Genomic DNA, 21,316 nt, shown 5'->3' on the forward strand with positions numbered 1-21,316 from the left:
CACATTGTTAGTAATTAGTCACCAATTTAGCATTATGTAATGAATAACCACACATGTAACCTCAGTAGCTGCACCCTAAAGAAGCTTAAACTTTGGCCTATTTGTTGGATACTACCCAGATAGAGTGAAAATGCCAAGCTCCTTAATCCTGTGGCTGTATACTTCTTTAATCCTGCTCCTGGGTACAAGCCAGCCAATTGTGTGTCTAGAGAGTTGAATTTGGGAGCTGCCTGGGATTGCATCATTAGTGTGTGTGAAGTCACTGTAAACATTTGATTAATTGCTGAGAAGCAATTACAAGCAATTAAAAGTCTATTATGATGGCACTGAAGGACAGCGGAAGTTAATCTGGCTATCATCACAATAATTAGCCCATCATTTTCTCATTGAGCATAATGTACAGAAAAGTTGCCCATTTTTTCATTTGCCTGTTGCCCTATTCTTTATTATTAATAATGGTAATAATTTTGAATGAAGTGGTGTGGACATTTTGGGACAAACCAAACTTCCTGCTGATCCCATGAACTGATGTGCAGTTAAACTTGTCAAGCTTTATTTATAGCACTTTATTTTATTCACTTAAACATCTTCACCTGAGGACTGAGCACTGACTGACAAAGCATTTACCCTCAGTCTCCTTTGCCTCCTTCACTTCTGCTTCTCTCCATCAGTTTTGCTCTGTGATCAGTTATGGGGACAAAGTTGTCCAATTTAGCGCAGGGGAAAATGTCTAATACTCCCTAACAATCCCTTTTTTTCTCTTGTTTTCCTCCCCTCCTCTCTCTCTCTCTCTCTCTCCCTTGCTGCTTCTTTTTTCCTCCCCCAGCAACAACCAAACTACTGGAGCTTCAAGGTCAGTGCCAATATTGGTTTTTGTGTTTTAGCGTAAATCTGTGTGTCTGTGTGGATTTGTCTCTAATAGGATAACTTTCCATTGTGTGTGTGCATGTCTGCTCGCCTTCTTGTCGTTTAGTGTTGGTCACATGTCGGCACGTGCATTTTGGCCTAACTCCTCACCGAGGTTCGGTGGCTCTTGTGCTTGTGAGCTTTGAACTCCACATTTCTTCCTGAGCAAACAGGCAAAATTGTAGAGAGTAACCTTCTCGGACACCTCACACAGAGTGTAAAGTTGCACCTAATCTGCAGCTATGGCAAGTTTCACCGCTTGTGGCCTCAGGGGAGTAACACCTGGCTAATTATTTGATTAGCTGAAGAAGAGCTTTTGAGCCGTCCCGAGGGTAATAAATGAGACAACTGTGACAAAGGGGAAAGTGCTGGAATTTTATGGAATCCACTAGAATTTGCAATTATTCACAATCACACCTCTTGATCAAGTCATGTTTTATATGGTTACTTTTATGGCATCTCTGCTTTATCGCACACAATATGCTGCACAGAGTGACAGAATTTATGAGTGAAAGAAGCTGATATGCAGCAAAAAATCATATGCCAAATTTAAAACCATGATTTTATAAGCACATGGCATTAAGTATTTTGTAAGTATTTTATTTTATTACTAAGTATTTTTTTTAAAACCTATTGTCTCATTTTATTCCAAGGCAGCGCTGTGTCCAACACAAATTTTCTCAAGTGGACAATACACACAATTGTACACTATATATTGACACTATCGTATCATATCGTGCTGTGTCATGTCATATTGTATTGTATCGTATCGCCTTGTCTGTATTGTATCATATTGTATTGTACAATGGCCCAAAAACCTTTTTAATTCAGTAATTCATTACACTTATTAGTCCATTGTACAGAGACTATGTTATAATATCTATAAAAACATTGACTTGATCAAAAGAACACCTCAAATTTTAAAAATGTCATCTGCTATTTTTCCTAGACTTGCTAGACCGTGATCGCAAGTGTTCTCACGTGGCTCTTAAGTCAATGTGAAAATGGGGGCTTTCGGTAGTCCTCATTTGAAGCAGCGTGTACCACTAGCTGCAAGCTATTTTTTAATTTGCAGCCAACTCTGCCCGTTGGTTTTGAACAGGAATGCTGACAGTGCTAACAAGCTCTAACAAGTTTAGAGAGTGTTTTCCCATTCCATGGAAATTGTGTTGCAAAAAAAAAAAAAAAAATTGCCGACAGGGGAAAAGTTCACACCAGGCGTTTTTGGAGTGATTTGATTGAGCTCTGGAGTGTTAACGCCTTTAATTTGGTGAGAACAGTGCCATTTGAACTCGAGTGCAGACCAGATAACTGCACCAAGACTACGAGACAACACAGGTCTCAGGCCTTGTCTAAACTAACTGGATTGTGGTTTGTCAAGGAGTGAGAACCGTATCGATCACATGAAACAAGCTCAGCATAAGGAGATGGTTGTTGACATACAGAACAATATCCAGCAGTTACACGGTCAAACATAACAAAATAAACCCAGTGAATACTGCAGTCTGGACTCATTTGATTCATTTTTAGCTATTTCTTCATGAGTTCTTATCTGGTGTGAACATCAGAGATGGTAAATTATGGAAAAGAGCTCAGACAAGACATCATTCTGAGCTCATGCTACAGGAACTGGAATCCGATTTGTTTTTGCTTTCCTCCACCCCCTGGCTGCTGAAATCTCCAATCTTGCAGACTGACAGGTTACCAAGACTCTGTCCAATAAAAAAAGCTATTTATAAGTCTATGTGATGTTTGTTTACAAGGCTTGGGTTGCTTGTAATTGGTGCAGCATGAACCCAAACGAATAAAGTCCAAAATTTCAACAAAGTAATCTTTTCAACCATGGTTCCTCTGACCAGCAAACACAAGTGTGTTTACATCGCAGCCTAAGAATTCAAATGTAAAGACTTGCCTTTCAGCATGACAAGGGCACAAAAGACTGTAAAGTGCAGCAGAAAAGCTATAATGTATCATTAGCTTCACCTCACACACGGATACATTGTGTTCATTGAACAGCCCCTTTTGACCCTTCCTTTGATGTAGCCCACAGGAGAAGGCACTGTTAAACATATGCTCACCTAAGCACTTATAGTAGGCCTACAGCATCTTAACCATAAAATTACTTGATATTCTGAAATGCACCTCTCATTCCCGTTGCTGATACAGCGAATACAGAGAATACAGAGAGCGCTGTAGGATTCATTGAAATGCCAATAACACCTCACTGCAAAAGGGAATGTGCTATGTATTTTACATAATATTAAAATGTTAGCAAAAATGTCAGTAATGCCAGTAAGAGATGAAGTAGGAAATGGTATGGAGCATGATGATAGTACTGATAGTAGCAGCCCTAACAGTATGTTACACAGTTAAAAGATGCATTATGATGTAACCATACATTACCATACAAAACATCCTCCATTACTGTATCACATGCAAATATTTTCTAATTATAGTCCACAGTGTACTTTTTCCTGTCATGCATTGTGTTCCTATTTGTTTTGTACAGTAGCAGTGGCTCGATCATATGCCAGTACATTTTCCTCATCTGTTTAGCTGGTGACACACACACACACACTGGCTTTGAGCTTGAATCCCCTGTTTGTTGCTGGCCTGCAGCTTATACAGGATTGGTTATCGCTCCCCTTCCTCTCAGGGAGTCAGGGAGTCTCGCCTCCTCTTCTGATGCAATAGAAACCCCTGCAGCAGTGCACTGCTTTGCTTCTGTGTGTGTGTATGTGTGGTGTGTGTGTGTGTGTCTGTGTCTTTAACAGTCCCCTCACTGGTCCCCTTTGATGTTTCATTGGTTCGCCAGCTCTCTAAATGCGCACACAAACATGAGCGATGCACACACTGCCAACACATTGTAGATTAGCATACAAATATCTTAGATGCATGCATACGCACATGCTCATGCACACACAGACATTGCAGTGGGCATGGAAACTGTAAATGTGGATGAAATAGCCATACAGTATGTGTTTGTGTGTATGCACAAATGCACATACACAGACACCCCCTCCCACACACACACACACATGCACTCATTTCAAGTCTCCCTCTCACATGTTTCCTCACATCCTCAAACAAAACGGAGGGGATTGTCTGCTTGTTTAAACTGAACTCCATAGGGAAGACCACGGATTCACACGCTAGCCTGCCACTGCTGCTGCCAATGACAGTGTCAGTAACAATGGAGCAGAGCACTGCATAATTCTCTCCTTCTCGTTGCTCCCAGCCTGACTAATACAAATATTAATGCCCCATTTTGTGTCTCTTGTGTTTCTGTCTGGAGCGGCAAAAGTAATCAAATCTTATTGTCTCCTCTCTCCGCCTCAATGTTGAATTTGTAAGAGTGCACTATACTAAAAGACGACGGGCTTAGAGACAGGACCCTATTGAAGTTGTCTCCAGTATTCCAATGTAGTCATCCATCAGCCATTTTCATTTCCAATAATAGTGAAAGCCTATGACTTGTGGGAATTTCTTTTGCTTGTTTTGTTGCATTAATCATGGCCACAAACCAAAGGGAAGAGTTAAAGGAGAATATCACTGAGGTGCAGCTTTGAAATATCAAACATGTTATTTATTTGTCCTTGGAGGGTTTGTTCTACACTAGGAAATGTTTCATACCACCACTGCATACTATAGCATAACATAATATACCATAACATACCATACCATGTCATTCCTTGCCATGTCATGTCATGCCATGCCATGTGTGTATAACTGTGTGATACCAAAGCCAGAGGCAAGGGCTTATCCTGCCACTCCAGTAGCTGAATAATTCTCCCATTGCCTGCACTTTTTAAAAAGGTGCACGCAATTTAATGGAATTTTGGCATTAATCTTAATTGATAATTAATTGATGTGAGTGCATTTTGGCAGCTAAATGGGTTATTAAGATGCAACAAAACAGATTTATGTAAAAAAAAATAAATAAATAAATGAAAAACTCCCTTTTAAAAAAAATCTTAAAAGTACTCCACAGACCACAGAGTGAAGGCTGTCTACACATCAAGTCTGTGGATCTAACTCAAATGCAAATTATTATTGGCATCATGCTGTTCCTTAGTCATTTATACCCAAGAGGATTGGCAACTGCTTCAGGGTCGATGAATCATATATAGCTTCTGAGTGGGCTTCATTATTTACTTATTGAAACTCCACTTACAGGCCATACACATGACAGTGACAGTGCTTTTCCATTGTCTTCTGTGCTGAACTGGGAAAATGTTAAAATAATGTATACCTACAATTGCCATCCTCGTTTCAGTCATATTAAACAGGGCAGTGTGGGGCAAGACTGGCTGGCTGGCATGGTAAGGCCAATGATAAAGTCATCTGCAAATATCAACACCAAAACGGTTTTCAGATAGGATTTGCTCGCTCGCTTCAGGGAGCCCTGGCAGCTTTGCAAGGAGCTCATCTGTGTTTCCCATGTCTCGTATACACCCTTTGACCAGGGCCTTTTCTATACAGAGGGACATCCCTGGACTACGCTGCCGTATTTGCCCCAGTTAGCTCGCTCAACTCTAAACCATTCAGACAACTGCCTTTGTTGCCCTTGTGCTGTTTGGCTGTTGATATGGTGTTCGGTGGAAAATCACTATTCCCCAATCTGAGTCAGAGAATAGCGGGAGTGTTTTGCACTGCTAAAAGGCTTAGGAGGCCTACTGCTGCAGTGTTGCCCCCTTGCCGACTGGCGTTATGCTGGAGCACATGGCCAGAATAACTCATTGACACTCCAGTGCCATCTGCCAAGACAGCAAGGTTTGCTTAGCAGGCTGTGCAACAAGGGGAAACTTTCTTTAAGGGGGGAAAACAATGCCGGTATAAAAACGTGGTTCTGCATTTTCAGTGAATGATATATCTTTCTTTGAAGTATGGTCCGCAGGGCTTTTCATTGTCTAGTTAATGTTTTTTTTAATGCAGTTATTGTATATGTCATTATACAACATGTCACATAGATCATACATATAGTCCGGAGACATCAAGGTCAAACAATGACTCCCTGACAAAGAGTAAAGAGCGTGTTGCTTAACATGCTGCCAGCGTAACTGGCGGTAGGTCGCCAGTGAAGCTCATGTTTTGTTCCACAGATTCTTGGAAGGGGAAATGAACAAGAGGCACGCTCCTCTCACCCAAAACATAAGTGCCCTTGAGCAAGGCAATTAACCCCCACCTGCTCATGTGAGAAAGGGCACAAGACTGCAGCTATATTGGGCAGCCGGCAAGTGAGAATGTCATATGGATGTATGTTCTTCACCTGCCCCTGATCCCCCAGGCTATTGTTGTAAAAATGTGTTGTTAGTGACCTGGTTCAGTAATGTTTGCGTTATAAAGCACAATTGATGCTATTTGGTATTTAAGTTCACCTGTTCACACATTTTTTTCTAATGACTCTGAATATTGTCAAATATTAGTACAGTTTTGCGTAGAACACACTGTCAAGAGATTCAGTTCTTCTCTCAATTACTGATCTCAGTGGAACGGCATGCCACAACTGGAGTGGTAATGTAACGGCCATGAAATCTCAGAGGTGGAGGAGCGGGAAGTGAGTGCGTGTGTGTGTGTGTGTGTGTGTGTGTGTGTGTGTGTGTGTGTGTGTGTGTGTGTGTTGGGGGTTGGGGGCTGTACACAGCTGTGTACACCTGCCTTATCAATCAAGACCCTATTTACTGGCTGGTGGAAAATGTAAGTAGAAAATCTGGGCAGCCAGTGAGGGCCTGAAGAGTTCAGACGTTAGTCACTCAGCAATGGGCGAGTGTGGAGTTAGGTTTTGGGTTTGTTAAAGACAAAAACAAGGACTGTGGATGTCGGACCTCAAGCCTCTCCAGGTTCCCCGTATCAAAATGCCAAGGAGAAAAGCTAATCAAGTGTGACTGATGACGATCTTTTGATAGTTTAAAACAAGATGCAAGAAGTAGAGGTAAGCGGCTGTGTGACTGAAACTTATCGTTTAATGTATAAACTGTAGCCTGCTGGACAACACAGACGTCTGTTGGACACAGGGGAGGCATAATTCACAGCTGCTCTGTGATGGAAGCAGAGAGATGTGACTCATAAACTCTTGGATATTTTTGCTTGCTGACTTTGGGCTCAAACACAACTATTTTGAAATGAATGCACACTATTTTTCATCATTTGCTCTTTTAAAAAAGAAAGGCTTACTGAAGGAGAGTTTCTGTAGATAGCAATACCCAGCAAAGACATGCATACCAGACGCAATACCTATTTGGATTTTTTGTTAATATCATGACTTACCGGCTGATGATGGTGTGGTTATGTTCTAATTTTATGTTCCAGACTCAGCAGCTCACCACATTATAGTTACATGCTCTGGCAGCTACGTAACATTACCAGTCGGTTATGAAATTACCATCCGGTGACGTGGGCCAGTTGCTCAGGTTAACTACAAATTATGAATAAACCCGATGAGATGTCAGCTGCTGCACAATATTTAGTGTGGTGGCAACAAAGCTTACCTGGTCTCTTCTTGACGTCCCCGCAATCAAGATAGCTTCAATCTCCCAATTAGAACATGACAGGGAGGTTGTTGTTATTATTGTGATTATGATCAGTGTTGTTGCCTCTCTGCCAGGCAGCGTTAGATTCTTGGTGTTAATAACACTGACTGTCTTCTTGGTTATAAGAGGCTGATATGCGGCCAGCTGTTAGGTAATTCTTACCCAAATAAGATAGACGTCAGCGTGCATAATACCACCTTTAGTTCATGTGTCTTTTGATATAATCATAATCATGTTGGCTATCTGTTGCAATCTCTTAGCCAAGAAAATCCACCGTGATTGTGCAGCAGTGTGAATTCGCACTGATTGAGGGACCTTTTTACATGCAAATGTAAGGGAAAATTCATTTTTTATAACCCGTCCAATGTTACCACTGTAAGTGCAAATTGGAAATTAAGAAAAATTTGAGACATTGCCATGTTGAAGTGGCAATACTGCAATTTATGGCTTTAAAATTAAATTAAATCTGAGTGACTGAACTATATCAATTTCAATGTCACTATCTTTTGATGAACTCCTCCCCTGTCTCCTCCCCTTTCCACACCATGTATACTACAAACTGAGAGAATTACGAAGTTACATGACAGTGCTGGATTCTGGATATCACTTTTTCAGGCTGCCACAGAATTAGGTTGATTTTCACAACCTTGTGGTGAATTTTTTCACCTGGAATGCTGCTGGCCTAAGAAAATGGCATCATAAGTATATTTTTGTTTTTGTTTTTTGTTATACGTTTTGCATGAATCTTACACCTTCATGAAAACCGTATAATCCCTCATGCAAGAAACGGAAGTTTTACTTTGCTACTTTGCATGCATGCTGGCTCCAAATTTCCTCAGATCTCAGAGGACGTTGATTTTGAATGTATCCCTTGTAGCTATTGCTTCAACTTGTGTGACCTTTGTACTGTCCATCACGGTGCCAGTGTGCTCTGTGGGAAGCCATGCTCCTGTGTGCACCCTGGAGATATTGGGGTCAAACACTGCTTTGATACACTGCACTGCGATCACTTTGCATTTGTAAACAGGCCTTTAGGGTGCATATGAACTCCTAGACGCATATTTCGTCTCTCAATGACGGTGCAGTACTCTAAACAACAACAACAACAATAATAATAATAATAATAATAATAATAATAATTAAGCAATTTTGCACCATTGTGGTTTTCTGCTGAGGTGAAATGCTCTCAGAGACCCTTGAGCACCAATCAAAGATACATCTGAGTTCAAATTATGTTTTGGTGCTCTTGATTTAATATGCCAAAAGCCAGCTATTTTGTAGAGATTTGTAATTACTGATAATTGATACGCAGTAAAACTATTATGGTTTCTCTTGTCAGAAGTCAGAGCAACGCGGGATGTTCCATCAAGTTTTCATAGCAGCAGCGGTGGTGGAGTTGCTTAGGATTGGATTCTCACATTGTTAACATCATGCTTTGATAAATTAATCATCTCCTCTTGTCTGCGGGCTGATGGACTTTCCTTGACCCAAACATTACACTGTGAACTGTATTAGACTCTGTGACATTTTAATGGAGAGTGCTGCCCCAACCCCAAACTCCCCATCTCTGACTATCTGACTATTCAAAGAGTCCTTTCAGATGCTTACTTGGCCTTTGATGCTATACATTTAAGCACATCAGACATAAATTTGCATCAATCAAATGAAGGAGATGAATGGAGTTCAAAAGTACAATGTTTTTGCTCTTAATCTCTCTGAAATTACAGAATCCTCTGCAAAATGTGTTTGGCAAAGATGATTCTGCAGAAGCTGAAAAGTATTAATTGGAATAACACCATAACTAAGAAGTTGATTTTAACTGTGAACCTTTATTTCCTTTTTTTTTTTTTTTTTTTTCGTTTTAGGATCCTTCATCACACAAATGACAACAAACCTTATGATCATTTTTATTAGATTGTCTAAGACTGTGGAATACACAACTGGTTTTATTTACTCGTTTAATTTGAATTATTCACATCTGACAGTATGTTCCATGAATGTGTGAAATTCAGCATCTACTTGTGTTGATTACTATCAGCCATTTCCCTGTCATGCTTTATCATTGCAAAGTCACTTACAATGGGATAACTGCTCTGACAGTCATATGAATGATCCTAAGGGAGGCTGAGGGGGATCAGGTCCATTTAGAGAGGCTGTCGGGAGGTTTATTGGGCGTTACTGCGGTGAAAATGTCATGCAGGCAAACGCAGACAGCGGGAAATAAAACACCAGAATTCAGGGCGCAGCCAGGCTTGCCCTCTCTCTCCTCACGAGCACCTGAAGAGAAGGCCCTCTGCAGCTAATCTCTAAAGAGAAAGCGAAAACTAATTAGTGAGGATAGTCAACCAGTGTAGCGCTCCCCTATTCTTTACATCCCTCTGTGAAATACCCACCCATTCTCTGCTCAACTTTGTGTGTCACTGTCTTTTATTCTCTCACTCTCTTACCCCTCCGTTTCACTTTTCCTGCGCGTATGTTCTGTCATGCTCCATGCGCCTCTCTTTCCCAAACCTCCCCTTTCGTCTTTTTTTTCCCCACAGTCAATTAAACACAAACAATTTCCGGTTGCTGCAATCTTCTCCTCACGAGCTCGATGCTTATGAGGTAGAAGGCAGAAGGTTTGCTGCTGCTTCTGGCTGACAAGCGCACACCGAGACCATAAATCTCCAAACAAATGAGAAGCAGCACACACAATCTGTCAGGTTGCTCTCAGTGCTGACAAATGTGTATACTGTACGTGGGTGTCTCCAGCATTTTTTTTTTTTTTCAGTGAAGTCTGTTGATGCAGAGGCCCAAGTAACCTTATAAAGTGTCGCATACATTTGATGCTTGATGTGTCCATGCCATGGGCACATGTTCCCAGATTTAGTGCACGTTTTCACTTGAGAGCATGCATGTTGGCGTTTGTCAGTACTTGCATGTTGCTGTACAAATGCGTGGCTGAGTGCGCCGCCTGCATGGAGTCAGCTTGTTCACACTGCAGCCTCAAGAAATCAAACAGAACCCATAGAGTTGGTGAGGCTGGGGAGAGACCATGGATGCATAAGGCAGTCTGAGCTGGCTTCACACAGCGCTGTGGGAGCTCATTACTGTAGTCTTTGGGCTGGAAAATGTCTGTCAGTAAGGATTCATTAAAAAGCAACCTGCTCTAGCAGCTCCTGATAGCGCTGTAATGAGAGGTCCTTCACAGTTTGGGCCCCCCAGTGGCTCAAATTGGAAAGGTGAAATATCATTGGTTATCTGCATCGCCAAAGGAGATTGTCAAGTGAAAGTTTGGCTTTATTATTGTGTTCATTAGCATTGAGGTGCATTGCTGATGTTTGCTCCATTCTTTATCGAACTGGTTAGGCTAGCTAGCATTATTCCTCTTGGGGACACCGCCTTTCCCACTGCCGTACAGAATAATAACGTTTGTGTATTATTTTTCTCCAGCAACACTCCACTGTGCAGCTGCTGCCGCTTGCCAAAATATGCTTTCTTTCCCCCCTTTTTATACTCTGTTCTTCTCTTTTGAAAATTTAATTGAACAGACCTGTGGCTGGCCACAGCTTTCGTGGTTTTTGTCCGTCATGATTTATGCAGGTGGACTATTCTGATGGCAATTGTTGGGCTATTTTGATTGTGGTGTTTATTCTGGCTTGCGTTGGTGTACGGCTGTCTAATTTTGTCTTTGGCATTCAGCTTCCTTTATGTAGTGATTCTGTTGTTAGAGCAAGATATCAGGGCTGTTTTGTTTGAGGTGTACTGTTTGTTTTGTCTGCGGCTGTGTACTAAAAGCTTTCTTTTTCAGTTGCTGCTTTGTTTCTCTGCATTGATTTCCCCAGGCCATTGTCTGTTATTATTTGTGTGTTTTACTTTTTTTTGATGTCAAGTGATTGATTACAGCATTGTCATCAGAAATAATTGTCTTCTTTCCATCATCTGTCCTCATTCTTTCTCTGCCTATGTAATGTACCAGTTTTTGTCCCTCTCAACTTAATGTGTCTGTCTCACAGGCCCGAACACCGCGTGTGACCCGACCCAACCCAGCACAGCCGGCTCTTGCCGACCAGGCCAGCAGGGTTTCCTTTGCATCAGCTGAAAATCTGGAGACCATGTCGGAGGCGGATGTCCCCATCGGCTTTAACCGGATGAACCGGCTCCGCCAGAGCCTGCCCCTGGCCCGCTCGTCCAGCCAGGCCAAGTTGCGGGCACCAGGTCAGGCCATTGTCTTTCAGCTCATGTATCACATGCTACACTATGACTCTTGGCCTTCATTTAAAGACACCTCAAGGGTCCATCTGTTGCAGCAGTTACAGTGGAAATGAGTCTGCTGAAAATCCTCTGAACTCCCACATGGGTTATTGTAGTTTTGAGCAGGCAGTCAGTCACTGAAATAGTGCAGTGCGGAGGTTGGCGGGTGAATGGTTGTATGTCACATTCAACTCCAGTGAATGTGATTCAGATCCTCAGAGCAAGAAGATTCAGGAGTGCATCTATTTTTTCCCAGGTCCAATGTTCCCAGGGCCTTACATTCCCTCAGTGCATTTTTTTCATACACCATTTTCAAACATCACTTCAGATATATGTAATTTACTGATCATCTGCTGTCAGAATATGTGTGTTTGTTAATATACCTGGGACATGGACTTCATTGTTTTTATGCAGAGGGAACAGAAACGTGTATGTTATGTATGCAGCTAATGCCGTTCATTCCGACACTAATGGCAACTTTGTTAATAGTAAGTGTGTAAATAGCAAAGTATGCTTGAAGCAGTTTAACCATTTACACCATTTCAGATATAATTTGCTAATGTACTGTCGGATTATGCATTTTGATAATATAAGAATTCTTTTTTATGTTGAGGGAATATAGGGAGAGAACATGGAGATGTTGTTGTTTTTGAAAAAAATTACACTGAAGGAATATATGCCCTTAAAACACAGAATGGGGCCTGAAGATCCCTGTTGTGAGTGATATTTTTTAGAGAAAGCATTACTCTAACCTTAAGCAAAGTGTCAAACCTCAACCAAACTGTAACCTGAAGCATAACTGATACTTTCACATGCGACAACAATCCATGTTATTATAATATCATACAGTTGGTTTAGTCAGGCCGTTCTATCACAGGGGAAATTTTGGTCCAAACTTCACTAAATGGTAAGAAGTGAATATGAGGAAACCTGCAGGCATCAGGCTTTTGCACAGCTTCTCTGTCACCAGTCCGGTGCACTAATGATGGTCATCACTCATTTGCATATGCACCGTGATGCAGAATGATCAGCTTCTGGGTGCACATTTTTTTTTCTTTCCCGCATTTATACAAGTGATATGCACGCAAGGAATAAAGCTCTCACATAGCTCAAAATTAATTAGAATACTCCATAATTTTATTGTCACACCGAGCAAATTTTTATTATTTGTTGATGGTTGTTTTGTTTCCATGACTCCAGTGTGTGAGTTATTGATACGTCTCGCTGATATGATGCTGATGATAATGATGTGCACTCTCATGGCATGACTTTAAATTTGTTCTGTTTTAATTAAGGAGCAGTGGAGAGGGATGCAGCAGTTGCTCTCAGCTACTTTACAAACACATCGGTTTCAGGAAATTGACCAGAGTTACCCAAACAGAAACTTCATTTGACCAGCATGATACCTTTTCTTTAAGTTTGTATACATACCCATTAGTCAAAACCTGTACCAATCCACTCAGCTCACATTACTAATATATTAAGTTGAAAATTGATTTTGGTAAATTCATTGAATGGATAAGTCGTATCCACTGTGCTTAGAGATATGCAGGCTCTGTATGCTCGTTCGCTACATGTATAGCTCTTGAGTTATGCTGAGCAGCACTTTCATTATCAGTCCCTACTGAATTTATATTTATGAGAATGGAGAGGAATGATAAATGTTTGGCTTATTAAGCTTCTCTAGCAGTTGTATAGATTCCTGTTTTGAAAGTGTATGAATGCTGAATGCATATAGCAATATAAGATCCTCTCAGTCCTCCGTGCATTATGTGTACAGACATACACATTATGTATATGTATGTAAATGTATGTGTGTGTGTGTGCGCATGTGGAAAGTGGAATGACTGCCTCTGCTATTCTCTGCCCCTCCCTCTCTTTCTCCGGCATTCCCTCCTAATCTCCCAACTTTGTGCAAATGTGCATCTGAACAACGGTTCAACCACTTTGATTCCTCTCCCGTGCGCTCTTCTTTTTAATCAGTTTTTCTTCCCTTCCCCCCATCTCCTCCCTTTCCTGCTGTGACTTGCCATCTTTTCTCAAACCTATTTCCAAATTCCATTTTCATGTCCTCCCTCATTCCTCCCCTTCGGCCATTACTGACCACCTCCTTCCCTCCTCCCCATCCATAAATCCAGGCATCTTGTTCCTCCAGCTCGGGGAGGAGACACGGAGGGTGCACCTGACCCATGAGCTGACCAGCCTGGAGACTCTGAGGGCCCTCATCGTGCACATGTTCCCCCAGAGACTCACCATGGCCATGCTCAGGTAAACACTGGCATTCACACCTGAGAGCTCATACTGACTGAACTTAAAGCATATACTGCTCTCTCTTTCTCTCACAGATGTTCAACTGCAGTTATAAAACAAAGAGAAGGAGATGTAATTGCCAAAATTTTGATGCACAGCATTTACAATAGAAATTTCTATTAAATTGGCTACATGTTCACTTAACCATCTTATGTATTTATTCATTTGTTTAACCTTACTAGAGCTGTAACTACACTTTTAATGTCAGTATATTTCAAAGTTCTGTCATTCAATTACACCACAACACACTGGATGTACAATATTTTGACTGATTACGGGACTAAATTCAACAATTCATTTAGTCCTGTAATCAGTGTTTAAATCTTCTGCTTGTGGGATGAAAAAAATCCCACTTGTTTCCAATGCTAATCAACTTGTTTCCCGAATTTTCTTGAATCAAGTGTCATTTTCATGACACTACTGCCATATTCTGCCTTGTTTCAAAAAATGCATGCGGGGCGGCCCGGTAGCTCACCAGATAAGAGGGCGTACCACTTGTTAAGTCTGAGTCCTGATCGCAGCGTCCTGGGTTCAGATCCAACTTGAACCCATTTGCTGCCCATTCCCCCTCTCTCTCCCCTGTCTTTACTGTCTCTCTCTACTATGACTGTCAAATAAAGCAGAAATGCCAAAAAAAAAACAAAATAAATAAATAAAAAACAAATTTTAAAAAATCATGGAACAAGTGAAACTACATTGGAAAAAAAAACAAGTGTGATTATCTCATTTCACACATTTTTCACTTGTTTAAGAGAAGTGAGATTTTAACACTAAACATAAAACAAAAGTACTTGTTAAAGTGGTGACTTTTGTAGGATTGTTGTCACATTAAAAAAAAAAAAAGAACTGATTGGAGTTGAATTTTTCAAACAGCAATAAAAAAGATTATAGAGTTGTGGGTGATCTCTGGGGAGTCAGGAGAGCAGAATAGATGAACACCGGAGGAAAATCTTCATACCTCAGCTGTAGTTTCATTAAGGGCAGACGTTGCAATACAGGTCACGGTTTCAGCGCTCAAAAAAAGGTCTTATAACACAAGATTAGCGGCACGTCTCAGACAAGCGTGTTCTCCAATACAAAAGTAATCTCTGATTCTGCCAGGTGGAAGTGACGTCACTACATAGACACCCAGGCAGTGATCATTACAGCCTGCAGAGGGAGAAAAAGCGATGCCAAGTCCTGCCAAATTAAATAAATACAGCCAAAGGAGGTGCAACAGCCAACTGCAAGTCCCATTATTGTAATCAGATCTCAAAATGTTCCAATTGTTCATTTTGAAATGAAAAGTTAAACCAGCTGAGATGTCAGAGTATGCAGGATTTCTCCAGAAATCTGAAGACAGGATAAAATGTTACAAATTTCAAGCAATTCAGTAAAAAAGAAGATATTTTTAGTGGTTCATTCACTGAACTGTCTTTTATAATATCAAAGGAACACGCTATTTGCTCTGACTCTATAACACTATACAATTCATAAATGTGTCATCCAGCTTGCTATTGTCAGCAGAGCACTGATAAGTCCATTCAATGAATATTTCATTTCTTTGGAGCTCAATAACACACTGCCCAGTTGATTCTCTCATTATGGGTGCCTCATGCTGTTAAAGATATTCCAATATACCTGCAAATGAATATGTATCGCTGGCTATTAGACCGTAATAGGTGTTGAAATAGTCTTTGCGTAGACAATTTATCAGTGTTTTATTCTTCATTTGTTTTGATGACTATTGATGTTCAGGTGTCCCAGCACGGCTCTGCTGATCAAAGATGAAACACGTAATGTCTTCTATGAGCTGGAGGACCCACGGGATGTTCAGGACCGCTGTGTAATAAAGATTTACTGCAAGGAGCCCATCTACGGCACCTACCCTGGACACCACAACCCACACTTGGCTAACGGAGACCTCCGGGTAAGTGTGGGTGTGTGTTTAGATGTTTGTGTCCATGTGCTCCAGTAGAAGATGTGAACTGATGCCAAGGAAATAATCCTGCTTCCTTCACATTCACCTTTACCAAATTAATCTCAGTAGAGATGTACTTTTGTTTATGTGTCATCGATTAGCAGGTGGGAGCGTTACTTGTCTCTTTCTAGCTGTGGGACATAGGAGTGAAATTTTCTAAATTATCCCAGAGTAATGTGTTTTGAAGTATAAAGAAAATTTCAGCCTAAAACATATGAAAGCTATTTTAAACCTCTCTGTTGTAGCTGCAGCTGATCTCTGTGTGCAACATGATTTGCGAGCTCACCAGCAGAAAAACAGAATTACATCTTTAAAACAACAAAAAGGACACTGGAAACACAATGTAACTCACCAGCAACAGCTTTTTAAACAGCATTAATGCGTCTTAAAGTGGAATTTCTTTTAATTTCAATGGAAACCCTCTTCGAAATTCCACACTATCATGTGAATCCCACTGGAACAGTGCTGATATTAGTGTTTACAAACACTAGTATGCATTGCATAATGTGTCCAAGCATAAATTAGGGTCAGTCACTCTCCATTAAACAAGTGGGTGTGAATGAGTCATGTGACCTTACAGCAGAACCGCTGGTGCTGCTCTTGAACCAGAGCCAACCCTTTTGCATCAGCAGTGCTGATCACACTGGATGCTGACAGAAAGCATAATAATCGCATAAACAGTATCCCAGTGTATTGTGGCAAACATTTTACTTGTAATACTACTTGTAAAACAGTGTCAGTAGTAGTTGTAGTACTTGCAGTAGAACTAGCTGTGGTGGTAGTGATACTTGTGCCATGTTGGCCCAGGTAACTGCTACATTTGCGATGAATTGGCTAGTTTTCCTGTGTCTTTAAGAAGCCATTTGTATTTCTTTACTTTTCTTTTATTATAATTATTAATGCTACTATTATTATTATTATTATTATTATTATTTGAGGTAGAGGTAGTTGTCGCAGTATTCCAAGTACCAGTAGTATTCCTTATGCAGGGTTGTTGGGGTCATGTTGATGAGCCACAACATAATTTATCCTCAGTCATCAACGAGCTGCTGGCAAAACAAGCGTGGCACCAGAACGATTAGCATGATTAGTATTTGCTAATGCTTTATGGATTTTGGTACAGCTGGAGAAAAATAAACCATTGCCAACAGACAGAGCAACAGTGCCCAATATCATTCTATTTCACAGTGTTAGTATTTTGTGTGCAACAACTTGCATTTTGTTACTGTCTAATTACACTATGATTAAAGCAATTAGAGAGCAGTCATTTGAAACATTAGAGAATGCTGCTTTTATAGAATAAACAAAATTATAAACTGGAGCGGTGGTGTCACGGAGACGTCCAAAAAGGGAGGGGAGTGCTCACTCTGAAGAAGATGGGGAGTGAAATCTAAAAGAGTGGAAGTGAAATTAGAATTTTGTGTGTTGCAGGGCCGTTTTGACACATCTGCCGCTTTTGCTCTTGTCAGTCAAGCACAGGGCCTCCGTTTGCATGGCTGTGTGTGTGTGTGTGTGTGTGTGTGTGTGTGTGTGTGTGTGGGTGCCTTCCTGCCTGCCTGAGTGCCGTGATTTGCAGCTGCCTGGTACGTTTTAGAGGTCAACTGTTCCATCTCCCCCCCCCCCCGGGCTTGGTTGCCATCCTCAGCTTGTGTACAGCTCAGAAACCTTCCTTGCGTTTTACAGCCTTATCGAACCAGCAGGCTTACCTTGAGTTTTATGTGTGTAAGATACACGGGCTGCCTCTTCCATTACCAAGGTGAGTGACTAGGACGTGTGTGTGCGAGCGTGTGTGGGTGTGTGTGGACGCGCTTTGAACCTTAGCCAGCAGAATTGAGATTATTCCCTGATTACAGAGCACAAAAGCATGACCAGCAGTGCCGAGCCCCATCCAGGCATGGGACCAGAGGATAAAATACGGTCTTTAGATGAGCTTGATTGACAGGTTTTCTGCAGTTTGAGAAATGTCAAAGCAGAACAATGCCGGGGGAAGATCCTGTTGTGAGTTTACCTGTGATGGACGTCTGGTGACTTCAGGGGGCCTTGGAGGTGGAATGAAATGTCTCTACCTCTCTCTGGCATGCTATAGTATAGTGTCATTGATATGAGGCTGTTGCTAAGATACAAGATGGAAGATGATGGCACTAGAGTCATTATTCTGCTGTGAGGGTGTCCACAGGGTGCCATTGTAAGAAGCCTAAAGGTTATTATGTGGAAATATTGGTTTTTCAATTTGCATGTGCAATTACAGTCTTGGGTTCTTTTGTGTCCCCTTGCTGTATCGTTTATTCTTGCCTTGTACAATGCAGCGCCTTCAGTTCTATCACAGCCTGCTGCTCCCTGCCCTGTTCGGCTTTATTTGGCTGTCTTGTGTTTGGTGTAGATGCCTAAAGATAACCTTTTCATGCTTAGCCAGTCAATAAATGGTCAACTGCAACTCAAAATGTGGGTTGCGGTGCAATTTCGAGTGCCTTTCTGCACGTTTACAGTCGTTGCCATTATAGAAATCCCTGTCATGGATCTGCTATCAATACTGCATGAATAATGAAACAGCCATGAAGAGTCGAATGAATAAATAAAATAGGAAAACAACAAGTGAACTCAGTAGAGCACAGACCCCTGCTGAGGTCACAGCTGGAAGTTACCGTGTTGTTTGTGGTACCATTTTGGTAATGCTGTTGTCTCAGCTGGGTATGTTGGTTCATGCCACTTTGACCAGTGACCAACTGATAACGTAACACTGCTGATGATGTATTTAGAAAATACAGTCCCACATATTTCTAGGCCCCCTGATTTGGATTGGCCCTAGAAGTTAATCACTTCTTTGTTGGAGGAAATGACCAAGATTGCCCTTAAATTTTTGTAAATCCGTCCAGTGGTTTTTGAGTTGTCCTGCTGATGGACTGAGAGGTGGACGGACAGATACGGGTAGAGAAAAAAAAATGCTAATTGTGTTTGTCTGTCGCTCTTTCGTTTGATCACAGAGGGAGATGGTGTACGCACCTCAGGAGTCCCCACCCAACCGCCGCCTCAGCAACCCGCCCGTCTCCTCCCACTCGACCTCCTCTGCCTCACCTCCCCAAGGCTCGCCGTCCCGCGCCCGCCTCCTTTACAGCGGCGGCCGGCCCTCCTCCTATGCCGGGCCGCCCCACCACACCCATTCCCTGCCCCACCCCCACTCCCACCACTCCTCTCCCCACCACCCCCAGCAGCTCCACCAGCCCCATCACACCCAGCCGGCCTTCTGCGCCTCACCCAGCGCCATCCTTGAGCGCAGGGATGTGAAGCCCGACGAGGAGGTGGGGGGATCCAGGAGTGTGGTGCTGCTGCGCGGGGACGATCGTGGCGGAGGGGGGATTTATGCTGACCCCTACTCTCTGGGGCCAGACACGGGCCGGCTTAGCCTTGCGGGAGGTCCTCATTCGCCTCTCCCAGCCAGAGCAGATCCATATGGCTCCCTGTACCGCCGTGGAGGAGGGGGAGGAGGAGGCGCCGGGTCAGTGCGTTCACTCACTTCCTATTCAGCAGCCGCCCTACAAGGAGAGCTCATGGAAACTACTGCGCTTTATAGGCCGGGAGGACCACTGTACAATGATGCATATGCTGCGTCCATGTTGGCCATGGGGTTCCGGGTTCCACCGCCTTCATCCCCACAAAAGATACCCGACATGAGGGAATCTTACACAGGCACCATGCCCGTCCGGGGATCCCCTGGGAGACAGAGTCTGCGGAGGGACTCAGTGACCTCCTCTGTGTTTGGAGAGAGTCCCAAAACCAGGGGCCAGGGCTCAGGGCTAAGCCTGGCCTCAGAACATCTCTGTCTGATGGCCGGTCCTGGAGGGGAGGGAGGGAGCGCTGGAGGCTTCGGCTCAGCTCTGCTGGGGAACGAGACCGAGACCAGGTAGAGCAGCCTGCTTCATATGCACTCATTTCCCTGTGTTTCCCCAAGTATACTGTTGTGACTGTTTTATTGGTAGCACTTTACAATAAGAGTACAACAATTAACGTTAGTTAATGCCATAATAAACATTAAGTAACAGGCAATAAACATTAAGTGACAGTTAACTAACTGTTAACTAATGTGTCTAAGAATCATGTACTAATGCTGTTCATGCTAAGGTATTAGTGTATATGTTATTTAAGGGTTATTGTAGATATTATTAACATTAGTAAATGCCATAATAATCATTAACTAACAGTTAATTAACCATTACAGCATTAACTAACGTTAATTGTTGTACTCTTATTGTAAGGTGTTACCGTGTTATTCATGCTGTGAACGTTGTAGCATAATTACTGTACATATTTCAAGCAAGTATTTCCTCTTTTTACTGAGCTTTGACTGGCCATCACAGGAATGTGAAATGTAACTTAATTTGATTTTAAAAAATACTAACCGTTAGGGCTGGGTGATATGGACAAAATCAAATACACCAAATATCTTTGACCAAATATCTCAGTATCAACATTGTGATGATATTCTAGGGATGACTATTGGTGCTCTCATAAGGCATGTACACATGAGATTTCTGATTAACAGTCATTAATAATGTGGATATAATGACCAAGCAGGAAGAGACAAATGATACAACAGCACAACAGCCGAATAAGTTTAGAAAATTGCATCCCCTTACCTTTAATGTAGACTTTAAATCAGGAAAAGACATCACGTACACCATATCACCACACTGCAATATACAAAATCCTAAGCGATACCCACTCTCATCATGATGCCAATATGATATCAATATATCACCCAGCCCTGCAGACAGTACCGGGCAACCAGTGTTAAGAATTGTACAACTTTTGTCATAAATATAATTTAATGTTCATGAACAGTTTTATCAATATAACCGGCGCTCTAAATCAAAGCTAGGATTAAAACATAGATGGATGGTTTAATCAATACTGTGCTTGATTCCATCCACCAAAAAATATAGGGCACACACCAGGGAAATTGTCATATTCATAATATACACATTACGTGCAACATGTGTCCAGCTGTTATTTATAGTACACTGTGTATCCTTGGTGTGTGTGTCTAGGGAACGCATGGAGGCCATGGAGAAGCAGATAGCCAGCCTGACAGGTCTGCTGCAAAGCGTTTTGAGCAGGGGGCCGGACGCAGACAGCCCGTAAGACACACAGACACACACACACACACACATATGCATGCATGGAAAAAAATAGACATACACGTGTATACACAAACAAATAATGTTAAGATCCTGGTGTACATATTTGAGAGGATGCTCTGCACACAGACATGCACAGCCAAACACCCATGCTCAGGACAGTATATGCTGAAGAAAGCAGTAAACAGCATGTCTACACTATACATCAATAGCCTTCCAGGAGCTAAGCAGATAGTGTGTTCTGG

At 42.0% G+C, this 21,316-nt stretch overlaps 1 protein-coding gene across 1 annotated transcript in view; it reads left to right on the plus strand.

Moving 5' to 3' along the window:
• The window catches only part of srcin1b (SRC kinase signaling inhibitor 1b), a 49,950-nt gene that overhangs the window by 8,292 nt on the left and 20,342 nt on the right, over positions 1-21,316 (plus strand). Inside the window, exons 2-7 of the mRNA XM_030078361.1 lie at positions 827-853; positions 11,432-11,633; positions 13,808-13,937; positions 15,717-15,888; positions 18,921-19,837; positions 20,982-21,071. Of these exons, the coding sequence (XP_029934221.1) occupies positions 827-853; positions 11,432-11,633; positions 13,808-13,937; positions 15,717-15,888; positions 18,921-19,837; positions 20,982-21,071 (1,538 nt within the window). The remainder of the gene's footprint in view (positions 1-826; positions 854-11,431; positions 11,634-13,807; positions 13,938-15,716; positions 15,889-18,920; positions 19,838-20,981; positions 21,072-21,316) is intronic.

This window comes from Myripristis murdjan, chromosome 19 (genome assembly GCF_902150065.1).
Source record: "Myripristis murdjan chromosome 19, fMyrMur1.1, whole genome shotgun sequence".
Lineage (NCBI taxonomy): Eukaryota > Metazoa > Chordata > Actinopteri > Holocentriformes > Holocentridae > Myripristis > Myripristis murdjan.